Source organism: Myxine glutinosa, chromosome 2 (genome assembly GCF_964187855.1).
Source record: "Myxine glutinosa chromosome 2, kmMyxGlut1.1, whole genome shotgun sequence".
NCBI lineage: Eukaryota > Metazoa > Chordata > Myxini > Myxiniformes > Myxinidae > Myxine > Myxine glutinosa.
The window spans coordinates 97195564-97221047 of record NC_136262.1 but is presented as its reverse complement, the minus strand read 5'-3'; the positions used below and the strand labels follow the sequence as shown (position 1 = coordinate 97221047).

The 25484-nt window shown below is 48.9% G+C and overlaps 1 protein-coding gene across 1 annotated transcript in view; it reads right to left on the bottom strand.

The window, feature by feature from the left end:
• The window catches only part of XPA (XPA, DNA damage recognition and repair factor), a 114432-nt gene that overhangs the window by 70340 nt on the left and 18608 nt on the right, over positions 1–25484 (bottom strand). Inside the window, exons 2-3 of the mRNA XM_078771332.1 lie at positions 11353–11774; positions 10159–10280 (exon numbers count right to left, since the gene is read on the bottom strand). Coding sequence (XP_078627458.1) covers positions 10159–10280; positions 11353–11759 — 529 coding nt within the window. The 5' untranslated portion in view covers positions 11760–11774. The remainder of the gene's footprint in view (positions 1–10158; positions 10281–11352; positions 11775–25484) is intronic.

The window sequence follows — 25484 nt, the reverse complement described above, 5'->3', positions numbered from 1 at the left end:
TGCAATAGCCTCCTCTATGGTTCACCCTCAAAAATCACCAATAAACTCCAATACATTCAGAACTCCGCTGCCCGTCTACTCACCCATTCCCGGACCCGTGACCACATCACCCCCGTCCTTTACAAGCTTCACTGGCTCCCCATCCCCCAGAGAATCCAGTACAAAATCCTCCTCTTGACATACAAAGCCCTCCATAACCTGGCCCCATCCTACCTGGCTGACCTCCTCTCCAGACACACTCCCACCCGCAACCTCCGCTCTGCTGGTACAAACCTCCTGACCCCCTCCATCCGGACCAAATTCAGATCCTGGGGGGACAGGGCCTTCTCCATCGCTGCGCCCACCCTCTGGAACTCACTACCTCACACCATCAGAGACTCCTCCTCACTCACCACATTCAAAACATCACTAAAGACCCACCTGTTCAACACTGCATTCAACATTCAACCCACAGCATTTAACCCCTGACTATCTCTTCTCCTTCTCCCTCCTTTTGCTTTAAATATTTCCCTATTGATTCTTGTCTTTTTTGAAATTGTTGTTTTCATGTATTGTTATGCATTATGTTTGCCACTCTGTCAAAGCGCCTTTGGGCTTCTGGAAAAGCGCTATACAAAATAAATGAATTATTATTATTATTATTATATATATATATATACATATATACATATATATATATATATATATATATATATATATATATATATATATATATATATATATATATAAGTTGTCCAACAGTCTGCTGATGCAGCATTAGAGTTACTGGGACGACTGGAAAGGTTGATGCGGTGGGCAAGAATGGGATTTAAAGCAAGAAAGTCGAGGAGTGTGGTAGTGAGATGAGGAGTGGTGGATAACATGCACAGGTTTGAGCTGGGAGAGGAGGTGGTTCCATCATTGGTAGAGGCCCCTGTGAAGAGTTTGGGAAGATGGTATACAGTGGAGTTGAATGATGTGGGAAGAGTGGAGGAGGTCAGAAACAAGCTTTTGATGTTTGAAGAGGATTGATGGATGTGGTTTGCCAGGTAAGTTGAAGGTATGGTGTTTGAAGATTGGGTTGATGACACGAGTATTGTGGCCATTGACAACAACAAACAACAACATGCATTTTAAAGGCCATTTTCCCGACTAGAGCGGGGGTTAGCCTTGCGGTCCCCATGACAATCTTCTCCATTTTGCCCTATTTTCTGCATCTCTCCTTGTTAACCCCCTTGCCCGCATTTCTTCTTCCACCATCTTTAACCAAGTCTTTCTCGGTCTTCCCCGTCCTCTACTTCCTTCTACATTCATTTCCATCACTCTTCTCAACCAGTCACTTTCATCCTTCCTCAACACATGACCAATCTCTGGCTACGGCTTCCCCTTCGCTCCCACCTCTTGTTCATATGTGTGTTGTACCGTCCACCAAACAGTGATGACTCCATCTACATCTCGCTGTCTGATGATATGGACCAACTTCTATCTACTCATCCCAACTCTCTCTTCCTCATATGTGGTGATTTCAACTGTCATCATGCCAGTTGGCTGGGTGTGGGTACCTCTCTCACCAGCCATGGCTCCTCAGCAAAGGACTTCTGCGACTCACTGGGACTGACACAATCTGTCAATTTCCCGACCCGGATCTCAGTCAACGGAACATCTTCTCTTCTGGACTTGGTTATGACTAACTTCCCTGAAAATGTCTGCTGCTCTTCTTCTGCTCCGATCGGATCATCTGATCATGTCCTTGTTAAAGTGGACATCTCTCTGACCATCCTCAGGGAGCCTGCTCAGCGTCGACGAGTCTGGCATTTCACTCAGGCCAACTGGCACGGTCTTCAAGCAGCCATCAATCATCTGGACTGGTCTCCCATCTCTACCACCTCTGACATCAACTCATCCTGGGAATTCTTCCAAAGTAAATTGCTCTCTCTCATGCACAGATTTATCCCATCTCGTCTTCAGTTGTCATACCCTTCCTCCCGTCCATGGTACACGGAATCTTGTGGTGAGGCTGTTGCCCAGAAACAACTTGCCTTCGTCTCCTGGAAAGCAAATCCAACGGAAGGAAATCTCATTTCCTTTCACAAAGCCCGAAACAAGTGTGTGTCCACCCTCAGGAGAGCCAGGAAACAATATCTCTCCGTTCTCAAGACCGAACTCTCTTATCTGTCTCCCTCTTCCAAATCCTGGTGGCGTCTGGTCAAATCCGTTTCTGGTGTTTGTTCCCCCTCCATCCCCTCCCTTACCTCAAACGGCTACACAGCTGACTCCGCACGTGAAAAAGCTGAATGCCTCAACTCTGTGTTTGCCTCTAAATCTTGTGTCCCAAACCCATCCCTCTCTGTACCCACCATACCCAGTCGTACCCTGCTGCTTCTGGACTCCGTGTCCTTTCCTCCTGACAAGGTGGAAAAGTTTCTGTCAACCCTCGACTCTGATTCTGCAACTGGACCCGACGGCATCAGCCCACGGGTCCTAAAATCCTGCTCTGCTGCTCTATCTCACCCTCTCTCTGTTCTCTTCACCCTCTCTTTTGCTCAAGGTCAACTGCCATCTGCTTGGAAATCAGCCAACATCACCGCTTTGCACAAAAAAGGTGCAAAAACAGATCCTAGCAACTACAGACCAATCAGCCTTCTCCCAATTATCAGCAAAGTCATGGAATCCATCATTGCTTCTGATATGAAATCTTTCCTCTTCTCCAATGGCTTGATCTCTGATCATCAATTTGGTTTCAGACCAGGTCACTCTACTCTGGACATGCTGCTTCTGCTGTCTCAACAATGGATGGAGGTCCTCAATGCCAAACAGGAAATTAGAGCTGTCTCCCTCGACATATCACGTGCCTTCGACACGGTCTGGCACCCCGCTCTGCTCACCAAACTCTCCTCCTTTGGTATCCATGGAAATCTCCACGCATGGCTGGCGGACTTCCTCTCTAGTCGTCGTCAACGTGTGGCCCTGAATGGGTTTCTCTCATCTCCTCTTCCTGTTCAGGCTGGAGTTCCCCAAGGCAGTGTTCTGGGCCCCGTGCTTTTTCTGGTCTTCATCAATGATCTCTCTGACTCTCTCGAAAATCCTCTCTATCTCTTTGCTGATGACTCCACTCTCTGCCGCTCCATTCCTCTTCCCTCAGATCGGCAGTCTGCTGCCTCCTCGCTCTCTGAAGACCTGGTCAAAATCACAGACTGGTCAAACAAGTGGAACATGTCTTTCAATCCTGACAAATCTCACACTCTTACTATGTCTCTCCGAAAAGATCGACTGGACAACCCTCCCATCTACTTTCTCAACAATCCTCTCCAAGAAGTTCTGTCGCTCAAGATTTTGGGTCTCACTATCTGCCATGATCTTTCTTGGGAAAACCACATTTCCAAGCTGGCCTCCAAAGCCAGTCGCCGACTGGGCATCCTCCGTCGTGCGAAGTCCTTCCTCGGCACACCTGAGCTCCTCACCACATACAAGGCTTTCATCCGCAGCTCAATGGAATACTGTTCTCCCCTATGGGCCGGTGCTCCTGCCTCACACCGAGCTCGGCTTCACGCTGTTGAAACCAAAGCTTTCAGAATTATTGGAATCTCCCGCGATGAAGCTATCTCTGAGGGCCTTTCACTCACTCACCGCAGGCAGGTAGGTGGTCTTTCTGTCTTCTACCGACTCCTCTCCGGCCTTGCACCCCCAGCTCTCTCTGTGCTCTGTCCCCCAAATATTCCTACAGGTCGCACAAGATCTGCCAGCAACCCTCTGATGGTTAAACTGCCGAAATCTCGGCTCTCCGCTCACCTTCACTCTTTCATTCCTCTTTTCTCCCGCCTCTGGAACAAACTCCCTCACTCCCTTCAATCCCACTCCTCCCTCCAGGTCTTTAAAACAGCTGTTCACCACCATCTCTTATCTTCCCCCATCCAAAACCTTGATCTTTTCTACCCCCGCTAATTCACCCCAGATCCACCTTGTTTGAAATTCCAACTTCTTTCCTGGAAGTCCTGGCAGTGTCCATATGTTTTATACCTCTCCCACTGCCCCCTTCCCACGACCCCCCCCCCCCCCCCCCAAAGCCCTCACCCTCTCTCAGATCTCTCGATGTCTCCATGTCTCTCGGTCCCTGGTCTCAAATGTTGTGTTTGTGTCCTTCCCCCTCTCTCCCCATCTTGTCTACCGCTCCCTATGTTATGTTTTATGTGTCGGTTTGTCTTTCTGTGTGATTAATGTTCGCTCTTTCACGAGCCTCGATCTTGTATACAAAAAAAAAAAAAAAAAAAAAAAAAAAAAAACCATCTCAACCTGTTCCTCTTCACAGCATCAATCACAGGCTCTATTCCCATCATCTTTCGCAATTCATCATTTGTCTTCCTCTCTCTCAACGATACTCCGCACATCCGTCGAGCCATTCGCATTTCCAGCCTTTCCAACCTCCGTTGCTGCTCTACGTTCATTACCCATGTCTCGTTCCCATAAATCATAACACTTCTCACACATGCAGCATACACCTTTCCCTTCAGCTTCAACGACACTCCCCTCATCATCAGCACGCCACTCAGTTCCCGAAACTTCTTCCATGCACATCTCACTCCAGAAACCGTTGTCGAATCTGATCCACCTTCTCCATTCAGCATGTCTCCGACGTAGCAAAATGTTTTCACACCTTCCAGCTTCATGCCGTCTCCAAGATCCAACTCAACATTTCCTCCATCTGCAGCTCTCTCTGTGCACACCTTACATTTGAATGTAGCTGCCACACTGGTTAATGACCCTCTCAGACCACTACATTTTTGATGAACCCACTCAGCGCACATTGTACATTGAATGGAGTTCACTCCGACACACAGCACAGGGCCACTTCCCAGTTCTTTCCACCTCCCCACATGCTTTACCACTTGCCATCACCTTCGTCTTTCCGATATTCACCTTCAGACCTTTTGTCTCCATACATTCCTTCCACTTGTTCATCTTTTCCTTCAATCCATCCATACTTTCCGCAATCAACACCAGATCATCTGCATACAACAACTCCCACGGTAAACCCTTCTTTACGTTCTGAGCCAGCACCTCCATCACAGCTACAAATAGTAGTGGACTTAGTACCGACCCCTGATGCACTCCCACCTTCACCTCAAACTCACCACTGTTCCCGTCCTTTGTCCTTACAGCTGTGCGCGCTCTTTTGTACATTGCCATCACTACTCTGATCAACCATTCCTCCTCTCCTAACTTCCTCAATGCCCATGTCAATACTTTGCGTGGAACCCTATCGAATGCTTTCTCCAGATCAACAAACCCAAGAAACAACTTCTTCCTTTTCTCCATGTACTTCTCCTGCAACTGCCTCACAATGAAAAGTGCATCTGTCGTTCCTCTTCCTGGCATAAATCCAAACTGCATTTCGTCGATCTTCACTTTCTTCCTTATCCTCCTCTCCAACACCCTTTCCAATACCTTCATTCCATGCTCCAATAACTTTATCGCTCGGTATGAGCCACACTCCAGAGGGTCACCTTTCCCCTTGTGTAGAGGGACGAGGGTACTCAGTTCCCAATCCACTGGAATGCGGCCTTCTTTCACCACCAGATTACAGATCTCTGTCATTCTCTTCACACCCCAACTTCCTGCTGCCTTCAACATATCTCCCACAACTCCCGTCAGCCCTCCCGCTTTTCTACCCTTCATTGCTTTTATCGCCTCCTCAACTTCCTTCTCAGCTATCTTCTCTGCCGGTCCTAAAACTGGGTTACTCTCTATGTTGCCATCCCATTCATTCTCTGTATTCAACAGCATTTCCATATATCTTTTCCATCTTCCTTTAATTCCATCTGGGTCGACAACGATTTGTCCCACTTCATCCATCAAGCAACTCACCCCCATCACATCACACCTCTCTTTCGCTATCTGCTTTGCAATCCTGAATACTGCTTTCTGACCCTCTTCCGAATCCAAGCGTTCTCCGAACATTTTCCGACATGCCTCCTGCGCCTATGCTACCTCTTTCTTTGCAGCCTTCCTGGCTGCCTTATAACTTTCATGCTCTGCTGTTTCTGCTCCCGTACCCTTCGCCTTCTGCCACTCCTTGAACTTCTTCCTCTTCTCGTCAATCCTCTTTCCAACTTCATCATCCCACCACCATGTTTCCGAGTGCCTCGGTGGTCCTTTTGTCCATCCACATACCTCACCAACGGCTCCCAACAGACTAGCTTTCATTGACATCCAACCACTTTCAATCTCAACCACATCATCCTCGAGCCTACTCAGCCTCTCTTTTAATGCCTCCCTTACTGTCACGTCTTTCAACCTCCACACCTTCATTCTCGGTTGGTACTTCACCCGCCGAGCTCTCCTCGCTCCTTTCACCCTTATGTCGCAGACAACCAAGTGGTGCTGTGAAACAGCCTCCTCCCCCGGGATCACCTTTGTGTCCCGGAGGTGCCCCCTATCTCGCCTACACACCAGCAGGTTGTCAACGGTTGTCGTCGACCCACCTGACGTGTATGTAACAAGCTTATTAACCTCTTTCTGGAACTGAGTATTACAAATCAACAAATCAGCTCCATCAGCAAACTCCAAAATCCTTTCACCTTCTCCATTTCTCACACCATATCCGTAACCCCCATAAACTCCGTCAAAACCATCCATACTCCTTCCCACATGTCCATTTAGGTCTCCTCCTACCACAACAACTTCCTCATCTTTCACGTTTTCCATCAGCTTCTCTATCGCACACCAGAACTTGGCCTTCTCTTCATCGCTCCGACCAACCTGCGGAGCATATCCCGAGATGATGTTCACCAAGAGCTTTCCAATCATCATTTTCACCATCATCAACCTGTCACTCACTCTAGTCACACTCACCACACTGTCTACAAACTCCTCAGAAAACAGGACACCAACACCATTCACACCCTCCAGGCACCCTTTCCACATAAACTTGTATTTCTGTCCCTGCCTTCCCTTCACCATTCTCACACCACTTCCCTTCCATCTCGTCTCTTGCACACAACATATGTCCACTCTTCTTCTGACCAATACTTCCACCACTTCTCCTGATCTCCCTGTCATTGTCCCTACATTCCATGTCCCAAACCTCAGAAACCGATCTCCACTTTGGGCTGTACCCTGCCCATATGTAGTTGTAATTGTCATGGTTCTCTTTTTGAGGCAATGTTTTTATGGCCGGATGCCCTTCCTGACGCCAACCCTCTTAGTCGTCTCTTACGACACGCAGGGACACGGTGTACCTATTCTAATCCAGGGTACACACTGGGAAACGTTCAAAACATGGAAATTCTGGGGGGGGGGGGGGGGCGGCGTCAGCATCACGGCTGCGGTTTAAACATATTTAAACAAAACCATGAAAAACAATCTGGGAAAAGTCTCTAAGCGAGAACGTGGATTTGAGAAAGCAGGAGCAGAGGTGGAAGAAAAACGACATATAGGCGGCGGGGCACAAGTCGAGACGAGGAGGAGAGCGAACAAGCACGTGTCCGGGAGGAGAGAAAGAATTAATATAGAATTTTTTTTGTTGTTTATTTGTTTGTTCTGTTTTCAAAACGCTGGACAAAGGGTAAGATGTTCGTGAGAGGTAGGGGGGAGAAATGAAAATCAAAGAAACAAGCAAATACTATGAAGGAAAGAATTTATATTCACAAAACACTGACCGGGGGGGGGGGGGGTCGGGGGGGAGAGGGAGCCTGGAGAGACCAGGCCGCACGAGGCGCGAACAAAAAAACGACTAATTACACACAAATTTGCAACAACTACAAAACCAAAACCAAATAGAAACACACAACACATACACAACAAAATACCCAGCGGAAATTTGACAAAGAGACGAACGGGAAAACACTCAAACTTTGATGCCGTGGAGAGATCGAAGCAAGCCTCGTCGCTCGAGGGACCGGAAGTCGGAAGTCCCTTGTGGCCATTGACGATGTATGATATTGCAATTGGGCATGTAGAGAGGATGGAGGTTGTGGTGAGCGTGTTTGTGAGGAGGTGGTTGGGAGTGCCATGCTGTTTGACGAACATTGCCTTTTATGGTCACGGTGGAAAACTCCAGTTTCCCTTGACATCATTAACCGAGGAGTTTAAGGTGGTGAGGGTGCGGGAGTTCATGATGTTGCGGGATTCAAGTGATGCAGTGGTAAAGAATGCCCTCCCAGAGAAGAAGGGAAGTCGGAAGTGGAATGCAAGAGCAGAGGTGGACGAGATGGAGGAGCAGTTGCAACAGGAGGAGGTCATGGGGATGGTACAGCATGGGAAGCATGGCTTGGGGTGGATGGAGCATGAGCGATCGGGAAAGGCAAGTGTGAAAGAGAGGAGGAAGATGGTTTTGAGAAGTAGGTGAGAAGAAAGGAAGAGGAGAGGTGCTGGCAGTGGTGGTGCAGATGGTGCAACAAGAGGTGCTGATGTCGAGAGAAAGAAGAGTGGAGAAGGAGACTGATGGGGGAGAGGTGTGGTTTGTCAAAAAGGGCCAAGTGATAAGAGGAGGAACGAGGAGGAGGTGGAAAGCAAGAGGGCTGTCAGATGCTTGTGATTGGCAGGTGGTGGCAGACCTAAAGCCACAATTGGTATTCCCAGAGGAGATCTGTGTGACAAGGTTGCGGCCTGACATTGTCATTTGGTCAGGTGCAACAAGACAGGTCATCTTTGGGGAATTGTTGGTACCTTGGGAAGAGAACATGGAGGAGGTGCACGAGAGGAGTACAGTGAGCTGGAGGCAGAGTGCCGGGAGAAGGGTTGGCGAGTTTGGTGTCAGCCATTTGAGGTGGGGTGTAGAGGGTATATTGGCAATTCCTTTTCTGCATTTCTTGCTAGGCTGGGAGTGTGTGGGACAGAAAGAAGGAGGATGTGTGACAAGGTGGCCCAGGTTGCTTTGAAAGGCTCATTTTGGATATGGAGGAAGTTTATGGAGGCACGTCGAACACCCACGTGTAGGTTGGTTGTGTGTTTTTTTTTTGTCTTTTTTTACTATTATTATTTCTTATTTTGTGTATATGAGTGAGTCGGTGAGGGTGTGTGTTTTTGCATGAATTAATTTTTGCATGAGTGTGTGTTTTTGTATGTTGAGTGGTGTATGTTGTAAGGGTAGGTGGTTGGTTGGTTGGTGTTGTGTGTGTGTGTGTGTGTGTGTGTGTGTGTGTGTGTGTGTGTGTGTGTGTGTGTGTGTGTGTATGGGTGTGTATGAATGATCTGGTGTGTTTTGTTGGCGAGTGGTGAAGGGTATAAAGGTGGATGTTTGAGTGTTCCACCATGTTTGTTTGGTGCTGTGGATTCTGGATGCGGAGGTGTTGTCGTTGTTGTAGTCTGCGTTCGCACTGGCTGGGGGTGGGGATATGTCCGCATCCAGGTGTAGTTGCTGCATGTGGATGTGTATGTGCCCCTGCTGGCCCACCTTAGCTGACCGTATCGAGGTTGAAGGGCCGAAACGGGATGATGCTGAGGACCTCGACTGAGGACCCGGTCAGTGCGGCACACTTGTGACCAGGTGTGTTTTGAACTTGTTTTGTCACAAGTCACAAGTTTTGAACTTGTGACTATATATATATGGATATGGAAACGCCATTATGTCTGCCTCTCTCTGTCTCTCTCTCTGTCTCTGTTTGTATGTGTTATATGCACGGCCATATCTTTTAAGTTACAAACTTCAAATTTGGGGTACAAATACAACTTTGTGTGGGGATAACATAGGCTATGCTGCCGCGGCCTCACACGGGGGCGTGGGGTCCTGTGGGGGGGAGGGGGGAGCATAAATTATTTATATAATTGAGTACCGTATATCGCCACCTAGTGGTGGTGGCAGAGGGTATTGCACTTCCTTTTTTTATCTGGGCAACGTTAAGTTTAAAGCACTCTTCACACAGGTAAATTTGTCCTGCCCCACCCACCCCCCACGCTCCCCCCAAAAAACAGAGGGGCCTATCAAAGTCTGTCATCGTGTGCGAGACATTTCTAGCAAGTAGGGACGATGCCCAATTGGTCCATCAGCAAAACGACGGTTAAGCTCTGCTGGTACTTACTTAATCCTGAAAATTTAAATTGATAAAAATCAAAATATATGGTCACGAATAAACATTGGTTTTATCTGCTTGAATTGTATTTTTTTTTTTTAATCAAATTCTGCCAAGCCTACTTATGTCACATTTGCTTAAAAATTACAAATGCTTTGCATTCTGCTCTCACCAGGATTCTCAACAACTTTTCTCATTTTACAAGCGCCCTCTTCTTCAGTTCCTTCGTCTTCCTCCAACAGGAAGCCTCCTCCCGTATCCAATGCACGACCCACACGCTTGGTGATAGATTTACTGTCAAGAGAGAGACTTTCTTGGAACACCTGAACGGCACGAGGGAGATCCTGTTTCACACATGCACAAGTACACAATTGCATTGAAGATAAGTATCAAAAAAGTATCAAAACGTATCAAAAAAGCTATTTTACAACCAAAAATCCAAGGCATCCCAAAGGAATTTAAGTTACGCAAAATATACTGCAGACTAAACAATGAGAAAGCATTGTGATAAATAGGAGGCCGATGATTTCAACCAAAATCTCAATGGCCTAATTATTTGGTTTGTGTTGCGTACTCGAGCATTGGTGGGGTTTGAACGATTGTGCAAAGTACAAGTAAAAATTAAGGATTTGAAAAGAGAACGCGTGGTGGAAAAACTAAGTTCAAAACGTTCCCAAGGTCTTCGACGCCACATAACTTTGGACAATTCATAACGACATGAAATTCCACAATCAACGGGTCTTGGGTCTTGTTAGCCAGCAACGATGATTACAGGGAGCCTAACCATACAGTCATTGCTGATGCTTTCGGGAATCGGTACCACATTATTTTTTGGGGGGATACAACATCGAGGCTCGTGTAAGAGCTAACATTAATCACAAAAAACATAAACGGACACATAAAACATATAATAAAGGGAGCGGGAGACAAGATGGGGAGAGAGAGGGAAGCACACAAGTACAACAGCAAAGAACAGGGACATCGGGAGATCTGTGGGAGGGAGAGGGCTTGAGGAGGAGAGGTGGGAGAGGTATAAAACACATGGACACTGCTAGGACTTCCAGGAAAGAAGTCGGTATTTCAAAAAAGTGTATCTGGGGTGAATTAGCGGGGGTAGAAAAGATCAAGGTTTTGGATGGGGGAAGATAAGAGATGGTGGTGAACAGCTGTTTTAAAGACCTGGAGGGAGGAGTGGGATTGAAGAGAGTGAGGGAGTTTGTTCCAGAGGCGGGAGAAAAGAGGAATGAAGGAGTGAACAAAACAGTGAACATTTCTCTACGCAGTGACAAATCAGAATGTGTATCCACAGAATATAAACGATTTAGAAACAGGAAACCCACATCTACATCCCAATTTCTGGCTTTACCCATCGGAATGCAGGAGAGGTTGCTTTGCCAAGTGGGATTGTCGCAATAGGAGCGCACGTTGCCTGTTCCGCTCAATGTGGGCGAGAACCGCGGCCGACAGGTTCTCGGTCTGCTCATCCGCTCGAGAGCCGGAGGTCGACAAGCAGTGGTGGGAATCTCCAGAGGAACCCGACCCTTGCTTTCCAGGGTTAGGAGATGGATCAGACTGGTCGACATTTTGAGGCGAAGACGGTTCTGGGTTCTCCTGAACCGTCAGCTCTTGACCCAAGTTGTTTGTACGGTCCAGTTTTGGTGCACTGTTTATCCCGGCGTGGTGTCGTCGATCCCCATGAGTGGGATCCTGAGAGTCAGACTGGAGATCCTGAAGGCCATGAGTCCCAGAGACACTGGAAATCATCTTATGCATAAAAGCTGGAAATGCCTGCAGTCAGACAGGACAACTGGTTAAAAATTTCAAATAAGTAATTAAATAACTATATTAAAAAAATTAAATTAACATTTTCTGGTCATTAATGAAAAAGATTAAGATATATCGAGTGAAATAAAACAGGGACACAGTAAAATACCGGAATTTGGCACTTCCATCATGTGCAACAGGTTAGAAGTCGGTCGTATGCAATTGGAGTACTTTACTGTAAATCCTCAAAATTACCGAGTTCTTGAAAAGTGCACAATACAGGTATCTCTCCCTCGTTTACTCAGCTCACAACGATGACGTAAAAGAAACGTTTGGGTATACATCGCTCCAGCCCCCCCAGAGTCCAATTAACCAGCAATTAAAAACCAAAGCTCCCGCCGCTAGAACGAGCAAATTCAAGGGTTACTTCGTATTACACAGAGGATTGGAATCGGTCGCCACATAGTGCATCTGTTTCGTCCCTAAAGAGGTTCATTTGTGTAATGGGGATAGTTCATGGCGATATGAAACTACAGATATATTCTGTGTGTTTTGGACTTGGACTGGAGGAAAAAGGACGAAAATTGAAGTGTGACGTGCCTCCGTCAGCAGTTCGGGCTTGCTCTGGGACATGACCTCGAGCTTCACACACTTATGATGTACTCTACTGTGATCAATATGGATTCACACTGTCGTGACACGAATAGAAGAACCGGGATGGACTGTGGGGCTTCTATCTGAACCTCCGACCGATTACGTGAATGCATCAGTTAAAAATCACACACTGCATACCACAAGTTTTTATGGTCGCCTGAGGCATTATGTTTTCGGGTTGTCCGTCCGTCCGTCCAGTCTAAACCTCGTTTTTCTCAGCAACCATATGTCCGATTGAAACGAAACTTTCAGGGTAGGACTGACACCCATGCAGAATGTATTTGTGATAATTGTGACGTCATAGTCACGTGGTATAGCAGCCATCTTGGATTAAAAGCAAATAATAATAAAACAATTCTCGGAAACCGCTGAATGGAAACATTTGAAACTTGGCACATTGTCAAGTACTCCCAATGGGGAAGAAAAGCATGATAATGATGACATCATAGGTGAAGTGGTATACCAGTGAAAAATGTTATAATCGAATTCCTTATCCTAAAAATCTGAAATAGCATGCACATGACCTATGACCCATTTGTATTGAAATATTAAATATATGACATCATAGGTCACATGGTTTGGCAGCCATATTGGATTGAAGGAAAATATTAAATAATTATATCTCTGAAACCGCTCACCCTATCGATGCGAAATTTTACAAATATCTAACAGTATTGTTGCATATATAGTTTCAAGATGATGTTGTCATAGGTTATGTGGTTTGGCAGGCATCTTGGATAGAAAAACGAACCTTATCCGATCAACACGAAACTTCACAACGTGATCCACTACCCATACATATGCAGAGTGATGGCATCTACCCATTGTGGGACTATGCGGATGCATATTGGCGACACAGTCACATTGTTCTAGTTGTCAATAGTTTACTAATGTCCTTGTAACTCACGTTAAAGAACATTGAGAACTACCTACTAATGTCTTTGTCCTGCAAGTGATTTAGGTGCAAGCTCCTCCATGATGGGCCATATCTCACTGGAACTATGTATGAGTTCCCGAACAAGAAACTTCCAACACAAGAGGCGGCCTTTAGGCCTGTGCAACGATTCCCAACCTACCGATGTTTCTCTATGCTCTATCCTTTTAAAATGTTGAGCGGCAAGCAAGGAAGCAGCACAGACCATTTAAAAGTCTTTGCTGTGACCTGTCCTGGGTCGGGTTCCAACCACCGACCTCCTAGACTCAAAGCGGACGCTCTAACCATCAAGTCACCGATTCTGGTGTTCTTGCAAAAGATGCATATACAATGCGGCATTCAAAGAGCTCATCATAAATACACTGCCTGAACTTGTCAAAGGAAAAGCATTGGGTACGGACAACGTGCTGTGTACTTCTACAATATGCTTGATTCCCTTACATATTGTTTGAGTAACAATAAGATGTATTAGACAGATTACGATACACCTGAAGAAGCAATGAGATATACCAGACATTGTGTGAAAATTAATGCCAAGTTCTGAAGCAGTGACCTTGGGCAAATCCATCATATTAGATCCAACAAAGAATACTTGGTTCTAGCCAAGTCATCATCGAGTTCTGTCAAGTCGTGTCCGACTTCTGGTGACATTCATGATCAGATTTCTGAAAGCATCCCTACAATGCATTGCTTCCCGAAGCTCTGGCAGAGACAGTATGGTTGTGGCCTTTGCCACATCCATCCAGTGCATACAAGGTCTGCCTCTTCCTCTTCTTCCAGGATATAATTAACACACTTGCAGACATCAAATACATACTGTCAGCTATACAAGTAACGGAACAGTGAACATCAGAGTGAAATTTATTGATAACTTGAAATCTATGAGTTGTGCTTTTTGTGAAGCTTTTATGTCACATTATAAAAGGTAAAGAATATGAAATGGAAATTAACATAAAGAAAACTAACATAATAATGACTTTTTTTCCTTTTTTATTGAAACTGAGGCCGAGGCTGAGGCTTTTCCCTTATTAAAACAAGGCTGGGGGCCACTAAATGTGAAGGGCTACAAAGAAAAAGAGGAAGCAGTGGGAGAACCTTCACCTAGTCCTGAAACAAGGAAATCTCATCACAGGTCCACTGTGCAGTAGAGTATATCTAGGCCAGACAGAAAATTAATTTTTCCTAACCCGATTGGGTGCTTTTAGGGAGACACCATCTGGATGGCCATCTGGATGGTTGATGGCCGATGATACTGGATGGCCGTTGGCTCCCGAAGTGAACTCATCCGCCCATTGTCAGTTGTTGTTTTTAGTCCTGGCCAGGTGTCACAGTCACCCTCCCCACTAGCAAAGCCAGTGAGTGGTGTCGATTTAGTCGGCAAACGACCCGACCATGCGGCAGAGGTAGCACTGGGTTACATGTTACCAGTGGCAGTCCCAAGAGACTGACCTGACTACGCAAGATATACCAGTCTTGGGAATCGCAACAGGTCTTGGAGGATTAGCACAAGTGGAAAGTTTGTATATCTTGGCCGCATGATAACTGAGAATGGGAAATGTGACACTGAAATCATAAGGCGAATCGAGATGGTCAGAAGTAATTTCACCAATATGAGCAAAACGTTGACATCGAGCCAAATGAGTATACCAACAAGGTGAAGAATAGCTCAATGCTATACATATGTGATTCAGCCTTGCCATATTGTGCAGAGAGCATATAGACACTTGGTTGCAAAATGAAAAGCAGGCTGGAGGGTGTTGAGATTCGGGTGTTTTGGTTAGTAGACTCTGCTTATACAGGTGGGGGGTGTTTTGGCAGACATAGAGGAGAAGAGGAAGGATTTAATATCAGAAGTGATGATGGGGTTTTGAGATGCGGGTGTTTTGGTTGGTAGACTCTGCTTATACAGGTGTGCGTGTTTGGGGCAGGACGTAGTGGAGAAGAGGAAGGATTTAATATCAGAAGCGATGATGGATTCCATGACTTTGCTGAAAATTGGGAGCAGGCTGATTGGTCTGTAATTGCAAGGATCTGTTTTTGCACCTTTTTGTGTAAAGCGGTAATGTTTGCTGATTTCCAAGATGCTGGCAGATGACCTTGAGCAAAAGAGAGGGTGAAGAGAACAGAGAGAGAGAGGGTGAGATAGAGCGGCAGAGCAGGATTTTAGGACCCGTGGGCTGATGCCGTCTGGTCCAGTTGCAGAATCAGAGTCGAGGTTTGACAGAAACTTCTCCACCTTGTCAGGAGAGAAGGACACAGAGTCCAGGAACAGCTGCGTACGACTGAGTAAGGTGGGTTTGGGACACAAGTGATGGGTTTGGGACACAAGATTTTGAGGCAAACACAGAGTTGAGGCATTCGGCTTTTTCAAGTGCAGCTTCAGCTGTGTAGCCGTTTGAGGTAAGGGAGGATATGGAGGGGGAACAAACACCAGAAACAGTTTTGACCAGATTCCACCAGGACTTGGAGGATGAGACAGGTTATTTACGTAAATTTTCATTTACGGACACTTTTTATTTTTTTAATTTACAGACATTATTGTCATGTTTATTTCACAGTTTACAGTTATAGAAATTAAAATTTTCTTCGATGCCCATCAGTACACGAAATTTCAGCCTTCTAAGACACCCGGAAGGTACTGAACATCAATATTAGTCAGTTATTCAGTCAGTCTGTGGTTAAAAGATATATATCAGAGAGTACGCTAGTAGCTACTCTCTATGTGGGGATGGCGCAGAAACAAATGTCGCTCCCATCTGCTACATACAAAACTAAAGTTGGAGTATCTTCTTTAAAAACTCGCTTAGGCTACATATGAGAACCTACCTGGTCTGTTCAGCTGATTGTCGAGGTAGGGATCACTTTTCAGTTCTCCAGACCAAGGCAAAAGCAAATTAAAGCAACAAAACGAGATCGGACAAACCCGGGAATTCATCTTCTTGTTCATAATAATAATAATAATGTTCTTCTTCAGGCGGCATATTTCCGAGCTGCTTCTATCAATGGCAATGATTCTGCTACCATTCGATAGAGTTTTACTTCCTGCAACATCCTTTGGTATTATAATTCTCGTATCTTGAAAGGATTCCACGAAAAGTACGTAAAACTACATTCCTATGTAAAATAATAGGACTGGGATAGGCGTGGCTATGACTGTCAATCAGCTTAATGGGGGCGGAGCCGCGAGACACATTTGCCTCAGTGTCGGCGTTATGCATGATAATGTTATGTGGCATCAAATAATATCAGCAGACATATCATGTTGCGATGTGGAAGTGAAAGTACGTAAAAGCCGTCTGCTCCATAACTCCAAAACCATGAAACCTAGCAGTCCTAAACTTTATATACCTAGTTATCGACCTCCAAGGGATTGCATGAATGAAAACTGGGTGTTTGGGTGTGTTTTTGAAGATCATTTACTCTAAAAAGCTTACCTTTGGTCAGACTGCATTCAGGTTGCTCTGCTTTTTTTAACACATGGGAGAGAGAGAGGGAAACACAACACCAGTAGATAACAGGGACATCAGGAGATCTGTGGAAGGGAGAGGGCTGGGGCAGGGTACATGGAATAAACAAGATGAACACTACAAGGACTTTCAGAAAAGAAATCAGAATATGGAGGAGGTCGATTTAGGGTGGATTAACGGGGGTAGAAAAGATCAAGGTTTTGGATGGGGGAAGATAAAAGATGGTGGTGAAGAGCTGTTTTGAGGAGCTGTAGGGAGTAGTGGGAGTTTGTTCCAGAGGCGGAAAAAAAGAGGAATGACGAGTGAAGGTGAGCAGAGAATCTTCATTTTGGCAGTTTCACCAGAAGATGGTTTCTGACAGATCCTGTGCATCCTAAAGGAATATTTGGGGGACAGAGCACAGACCGAGGAGGGGGCACATGGTGTGCAGAGAGTGAAGAGGCTGCTGCCTGCTGATCTGAGGGTTGAGATATGGAGCGGCAGAGAGTGGAGTCATCAGCAAAGAGATAGAGAGGATTTTCCAGTCGGGGAGATCATTAATGAAGACCAGAAAAAGCACAGGGCCCAGAACACTGCCTTGAGAAACGCCAGCCTGGATAGGAAGGGGAGATGAGAGAATTCCATTTGGAGCCACATGTTGACTACGACAGGAGAGGACGTCTGTGAGCCATGGGTGGAGATTTCCATGGATACCATAAGAGGAGAGTTTGGAGAGCAGGGCGGGGTGCCAGACTGTATCGAAGCCAGGCACCCTGCCTTGCTCTCCAAACTCTCCTCCTCTGGTATCCAAATTCCGTCATTTTGTCCGCTCAACTCAAGTGTGCCTTGCCTCAGAAGAAGTCGGTTTCTGTACAATAAAGCTTCATATCTATGAATGGTAATAGAGCTGATCTTCATACCTACAAATCGCTGTATTCCTGTATACATCACAATTCTTAGAGAAGCCGGTATTCATGACTTTATTTAATTCCCGCAAAGATCGAGAATTTCTTCACCTGAACCAAATTTCATAATTTTAACTCAGGAATTGACCTCAGCAGCAGTTCCGACGACTATAAAGTGTTCATTTGTCTAATCCGGACATTACGGGACACCCAAGACATCTCAACAGTTTTGTTGGAGTGCTCAAGCGAGTGCTCTACAAGCAGCTTGGTAATGAACCACCCCGCTAGATGGAACACCCTTACTCCCTCCTCAGATTGAGTCTATTTTACTTATTTCCTACCTTTTGAAAAGTAAAAAGTACATACGTAGTGTGTTCAAGAAGTATCCGACCTTTATTTTTCGTGCGTAAAAAAAAGAAGCTAGGGAGGCGTTGATTGGTGCACGTATGTAGGCGATCCTAATGTGCACGCGTGAATTTTTTCCCACCTGCAGAAGCTGTCATTCGACGGCAGACCGCCGATGAGTGAGGACATGTAAGTGAGCACCGTCGGATTTTCGTTTTTGACAAAATGACGGAAAAACTTGAACAACGCTACTGCATCAAATTTTGTGTTTCATCAAACTTGCATCAAAACTGCAACTTGGTTTCTGGGTCGTACCCATAAACCCAGGACTCATCGCCAGTGATCACTGTGTTGAGGAAGCTGGGATCGCTGTTCACAGTCTCCAGCATGTCCTGTGCGATCTCCAAACTGAGTTGCTTCTGCTCAATCGTTAGCAGCTTTGGTACGAACTTCGCTGAGATTCTCCTGAAGCCCAAATCCTCCATAATGGAATGAACGGTGTTGAATCTTGCGGATCGTTTCCACTTGGGAATCGCCAAGCTTTACACAAAATTTGATGCAGTAGCGTTGTTCAAGTTTTTCCATCATTTTGTCAAAAACGAAAATCCGACGGCGCTCACTTACATGTCCTCACTCATCGGCGGTCTGCCGTCGAATGACAGCTTCTGCAGGTGGGAAAGAATTCACGCGTGCGCATTAGGATCGCCTACATACATGCACCAATCAACGCCTCCCTAGCTTCTTTTTTTTTTACGCACGAAAAATAAAGGTCGGATACTTTTTGAACACAGTAGTATATCCCCTACGCCCCCCAGTGCCTCACCTTTGTTTAGCTATTTTATTTTCTCCCTTTTTGTGTGATCTGCTTTCATTATATGACCTTTCACTTTCACATGGACACATAGAAAAATAACGTCCATCAACTTCGTGTTGGAGTTCCAGCATATTGGTTCGAGCTGTGAATTTCAAACTCAATGAGAAACTTTTTATCAAACTTGGAAAACATTACAGAGAAACGATCTTCTTCTGATAATTCTTCTTCAAAATTAAAAAGCATAACAGAGAAACTCAGCCATTGTAATTCTCCTTCCAGAGATTGGAAACAGCATGGACATTGGCAACATACACTGGCCAGATCTTATTCACACTCATGAGAAACTATTTATTCGAACTCGGAAAACACGATGGAGAAACAATCTGCTTCTGTCTTCTTCTTCTTCTTCAAAATCCCCAACGTGCCTGTGTTCATGTGACGTGCCGCCCCTCGAGTGTTGCCTCACCTGCTAAAAATGTTGTTGTAGCGGCTACCGCTGGGTTTTCACAATCGCCTTGCACCTATCAAGGACGCGGAGCGATCACCATGCCGGGCTCGTCCAGGACGCCCGGGCATGCCCGGGCAGGCTCGCCCTCAACTTGCCAGGCCGCAGCCAGGACGCTGGGCCACACCCCCTCACGCCTTTCCTGGGTAAACGCTCCGGGATAATATGTATATATATTGCTGCCCGATAAACGGGCTTTTCAGAGTGCCTGAGTGTTTGGTTTGATTAAAGCAACTCGGATGAATTCCAGCTTTTTGTCACGTCCATTCTTCCGATCGACGTGGGAGCCCCAGCTCCTTCATTGGTGACCTACCGACATGGACACGGCAGTCGCCCTTAAACTGCCTACCTTCTGGGAGGCTCACGTGGCGGTTTGGTTCGCACAGGCGGATTCCCTGTTCGCCCTGCGAGGCATCACGGCCGACGACACCCGCTTCCACCATGTGGTAGCAGCGCTCGGTTCGGCCACCTCACCAGCCCGCGCCCTGAGCCTCCTCGAGAGCCCGCCAGCCGCTGACAAATACGGCGTGATTAAGAAGCTTCTCCTCGACGCTTTCGCCCTCCCATCGGCGGAACGCGCACGGCGCCTGCTCGACCTGCCCGAGCTCGGCGACACGCACCCTTCCGAGCGAATGGACTACATGCTTTCACTGCTCGGCGAGCACTCTCCGGCATTCCTGTTCCGGGAGCTGTTCCTCCGTCAGCTGCCTAACCCGGTACGCCTCGCCCTGGCAAGCACGACGATCACAGATCCCCGAGCCCTTGCCAGAGAAGCCGACAAGATCTCCGCCGCAGGACAGCGCATCGCAGCGGTGACATGGGACCCACCGCCGTCCGACGCAACACCCATGGCGCCCGAGCACCCGGCACGGTCGACGACCGAACTGCCGACGCAATTGGCGGCCGCTACACCGAGCCGACCACCTCCAGCACGACGACCGGGGCCTCCACCTGACCAAGCGTGGTGTTACTATCATGCCAGGTTCGGACAGAAGGCCCGGACATGCCGACCCCCGTGCACCTTCGGCAGGCCGGGAAACGGCCGGGCCGGCGTTCATTACCAGCCATGAGCGCCGGCCACACGGGCAACTTACTGTTCATCACGGATAAAGCGTCCGGACGGCGCTTCCTGTGCGACACCGGCGCCCAACTGAGCGTCATACCCGCCTCTGACCAGGACAGGCAATCCGCGGTTTGCGGCCCCTCCTTGGTTGCGGCCAACGGATCGACCATCCGCACCTTCGGCCCGCGCAACATCACCCTCTGCTTCGGCGGCCAACGCTTTGCTTGGACGTTTGTAACCGCAAACGTGCCCATGGCTCTGCTAGGCGCCGACTTCCTCTGCGCACACGGACTGCTGGTGGACGTCCAACGGCGTCGTTTAATCAACGCCGAAACCTTCAGCTCCCTGGTATGCACATTGAGCAGCTCCGCGCCGACCGAGCTGGCATGCGCCGTCCCGGCGGCGAACGAGTTTGCTCGCCTGCTCACGGAGTTCCCGGCCCTCACGCGGCCGATGTTTTCGGCCGTCGCAGTACGGCATGGGATCGAGCACCACATACCAACCACGGGCCCGCCGGTCTATGCCAGGGCCCGCCAACTCGACCCAGCCAAGCTCGCCGTGGCGAAGGCCGAATTCGACGCGTTGGAGCACCTCGGCATCGTGCGGCGCTCCGATAGCGCGTGGGCCTCGCCACTGCACATCGTGCCAAAGCCGGGGGGTGGATGGCGCCCGTGTGGCGACTACCGCCGTCTCAATGACGCTACCACCCCCGACAGGTACCCGATCCCGCATATCCAAGACTTCTCCGCCCGTCTGGCGGGACGGGTCATTTTTTCGAAAATTGATCTCATACGGGGATATCACCAGGTACCTGTCAGGGCGGCCGACGTCCCTAAAACGGCAGTCATCACGCCGTTCGGCTTATTCGAATTCTTGCGGATGCCGTTTGGTCTCAAGAACGCGGCTCAGGCGTTCCAGCGCTTGATGGACGGCGTGCTGCGTGACCTGCCGTTCCTTTTCGTTTACCTGGACGACATCCTCGTCGCCAGCACGTCCCGGGCCGAGCACCTCCTCCACCTCCGAACACTGTTCGGGCGCCTCAGCGAGCACGGCCTCATCGTCAACCCGGCCAAATGCCACTTCGGCACGACGGCCGTTGATTTTTTGGGCCACCACATCACCAAGAACGGGGCCGTGCCGCTGCCAACCAAGGTCGAGGCCATCACCATGTTCCCGCGTCCCCGCACCATAAAGGCCCTGCAGGAATTCCTGGGAATGGTGAATTTTTATCACCGCTTCGTGACCCGCGCTGCTCAACTCATGCGGCCCCTCTACGAAGCCCTCCGGGTCAAGCCGGCCAAGCACGACATCGCCTGGTCCGCAGCAATGGATGCGGCCTTCCAAAGCTCAAAGCGGGCCCTCGCCGACGCAACACTGCTCGCTCACCCGGTGCTCAACGCTCCCATCGCCCTCACCACGGATGCCTCCGACTACGCGGTGGGCGCCGTACATGAGCAATGGGTGAACGGGGTTTGGCAGCCACTCGCTTTTTTCAGCCGGCAGCTCCGGCCGAACGAGCTCAAATACAGCACGTTTGACCGGGAGCTCCTCGGTCTACACCTGGCCGTCCGCCATTTCCGCCACCTCCTGGAGGGCCGACCTTTCACGGCGTTCGTCGACCACAAGCCGTTGGTTTACGCCATGGCCAAGGTCACGGAGCCGTGGTCGGCCCGCCAACAGCGCCACCTCTCCACCGTGTCGGAGTTTACCACGGACATCCGGCACGTCGCCGGCAAAAACAACGCCGTGGCCGACTGTCTTTCCCGGGCCAGCGCGAACGCGGTCCACCTGGGCGTGGACTTTGCGCTTATGGCGGCGGACCAAACCACCGACACCACGGTGCAAGCCCTCCGGGCGGCGGACACGGGCCTCCGCCTGGCCGACATCCCCTTCGCGGACACTGTCCTGCTCTGCGACGTCTCCCAAGGCCAGCCTCGCCCCATCGTGCCCGTCACCTGGCAACGCCGCATCTTCGCCTCCCTCCACGGCCTTTCCCACCCGGGCCGGAAAGCTTCCCAGAAGCTGGTGTCGGCGCGATTCGTCTGGCACGGCCTTCGTCGGGACGTCCGCGATTGGACCAGCACCTGCACGGCCTGCCAACGGGCCAAGGTCCACCGACACACCCAGACCCCGCTGGCACCTTTCACCGTGCCCGAACGACATTTCGACCACGTCAACGTGGATCTGGTGGGCCCCCTCCCCCCGTCACGGGGGTTCACACACCTGCTCACCATGGTGGATAGGACCACCAGGTGGCCGGAGGCCGTTCCCCTCATCTCCACCACCACCGCCGACGTGGCGCAGGCTTTCATCGCCACCTGGGTCGCCCGCTTCGGCGCACCGGCGGACATCTCGTCAGACCGCGGACCACAGTTCACCTCCGAGCTGTGGGGCGCGGTCGCCCGCAACCTGGGGGTCAAGCTCCACCGTACTACGGCCTACCACCCCCAAGCAAACGGGTTGTGCGAGCGATTCCACCGCTCCATGAAGGCCGCGCTCATGGCCGGCCTTCAAGACGGCGGTTGGGCCGACCGGCTGCCGTGGGTCCTTTTGGGCCTCCGCACGGCCCCCAAGGAGGACCTCCAGGCATCCACCGCCGAGCTTGTCTATGGCCAGGCGCTACGCGTCCCGGGCGAATTCGTGCCCGACGCTACCAATCCCTGGTCCGCAGCTCACCAGCGCTCGGACCTCCAGGAGGCCGCCCGACGGTTTGCCCCCGTGCCAACATCCCACCACGGTGACCCCCAGTCCTACGTCCCCCCAGCACTTCGCACAGCGGAGTATGTTTTTGTGCGTCACGACGCACATCGGGGGCCACTCCGGCTGCCGTACGACGGGCCCTTCCGGGTGCTGCGACGGGACGACAAGTCGTTCGTCATCGACATCGGCGGCAGGTCGGACCGGATTGCGGTGGACCGCCTCAAGCCGGCGCACGTGGACGTCGACCACCCACCACGGGTGGCCCTTACGCCGCGGCGAGGCCGCCCCCCGTCCACGGTGCCCCCCACTCGACCGCCCACCACCACACCGGACCCCCTCCCACGACCCGCCAGGGGTCGCTTCGGCCGGGTCATCAGGACCCCCCCTCAAATTGACCCTGCCGGTGCAAGTCGATTCTGGGGGGACGTGTGTAGCGGCTACCGCTGGGTTTTCACAATCGCCTTGCACCTATCAAGGACGCGGAGCGATCACCATGCCGGGCTCGTCCAGGACGCCCGGGCAGGCCCGCGCTCAACTTGCCAGGCCTCGGTCGGGACGCCCGGGCAGGCTCGCCCTCAACTTGCCAGGCCGCAGCCAGGACGCTGGGCCACGCCCCCTCTCGCCTTTCCTGGGCAAACGCTCCGGGATAATATGTATATATATTGCTGCCCGATAAACGGGCTTTTCAGAGTGCCTGAGTGTTTGGTTTGATTAAAGCAACTCGGATGAATTCCAGCTTTTTGTCGCGTCCATTCTTCCGATCGACGTGGGAGCCCCAGCTCCTTCATTGTGCTATTTTATTTTCCCTCTTTTTGTGCCATCTGCTCTCATTATACAACCCGTCACTTCCACCTAAATACATACATAAAAATTAACGTTCATCGACCTCATGTTGAAGTTCCACCATGTTGGTTTGGGATTGAAAAGGATCAACTGACATTTTGTGCTCCATGCGACTTGATATATTTTTGAATTGAATTTCGACAATTCCCACTTGAATTCCTATTTGAAAGACTTCAGTTTGAAGGTAAACCTTTGGCATTGTAGTTTTGATGTATTTTATTTGTGCATGTATAGATTACCACAACAAATTAACCAGCAGGATCGCCGTGAAGGCTTCCGCAGCCGAGTCTGGGTACTCCAGGGGAAATATTCAAGTTATAATCTCTGAGTTATGAAGGCAAAATAATTGAGAAGATTACAATGATTAAAGCAACAAAGGGATGAGTGAACTTGAAGCGCTCATCATTGAATGCCTGATCTTCATCGGTACGAATCGTTAATCGCTTGCCAAGCCAGTTGTTCCTTGTCAACCGTTTAGTCGGAGTGCTTACTTGAGTGCTTAAGCTGCTTGGTGAGCGCTCTACAATCTTATTTGTAACTGGCAGGGTTACCCTGCATTGCTTGGGAAGTGGGGAAGGGGGGAGGGAGGGGGGGGGAAAGAGCCAGCGAGGTGGGGGGCAGAAGGGTTTATTTCAAATGGTGAGTTGAGGTGATGCTGGATTGGGTTTATTTCAGAAGTGAGTTTAGGCGATGCCAGTTTGGGTTTATATAAAATGGTGACTTGAGGAAATGCCGGTGGGTAAGGCAGTCTTAAAGGGTATTTGGGGTCTAAAGGGTCTTCAAAGTCCTAAGAATCATTGATGCAGGGTTTTGAGGGTCTTAGGGGTCTTCAGGGTGTTAAGGGTCTTTGAGGTCTTAAAGAATATTCGGGATCTTAAGAGTCTTCAGGGTCTTAAAGGCCTTAAAGAGTCTTCAAAGGTCTTCGGGATCTTTTGGGTCTTACGGGTCTTTGGGGTCCATCGTGTATATGGGGTATTCAGGGTTTTAAAGGTTCTCAAGTGTGTCCAGGGTCTTATAGGGTCTTAATGGTGTTATGGGTCTTTGGGTTCTTCAGGCTTTTAAAGGGTCTAATCTACCAAGCATGTAAAAAGTCTTCTCTCAAGCATGTAATATAATCTAATAAGCATGTAAAAAGCATGTAGAAATGATATTAGGGGTCTTTGGGGTCTTTAAAGGCTGAGGTGGTGGATGAAAATATCCTTAGGACAATCCCCTGGTTGGACTTGGTCTGTGTGCCAAATTTGGTGGTTGTCGGCTCAGCTGTCTTTGCAAAAAATGTGAACAGACAGACATCTGATTAATTTTATTTATTAGACTAGTGGGATATGCGTGGGAAACCCATGGGCATGGATGTGTATTGTGTATGACAATTGGACATCTTGAATTAGATTAGACTGGGTCAATTTTCTGAAAATGTGCTAATTTAAAGTGCTGAAGGCAAATCGTGTTAATTTAGGGCACACAATGTTTTTAGGGGTATTGAGGGGTGCTGAACTCAAATCTGCTGTATGCCCAGCTCGAAAAT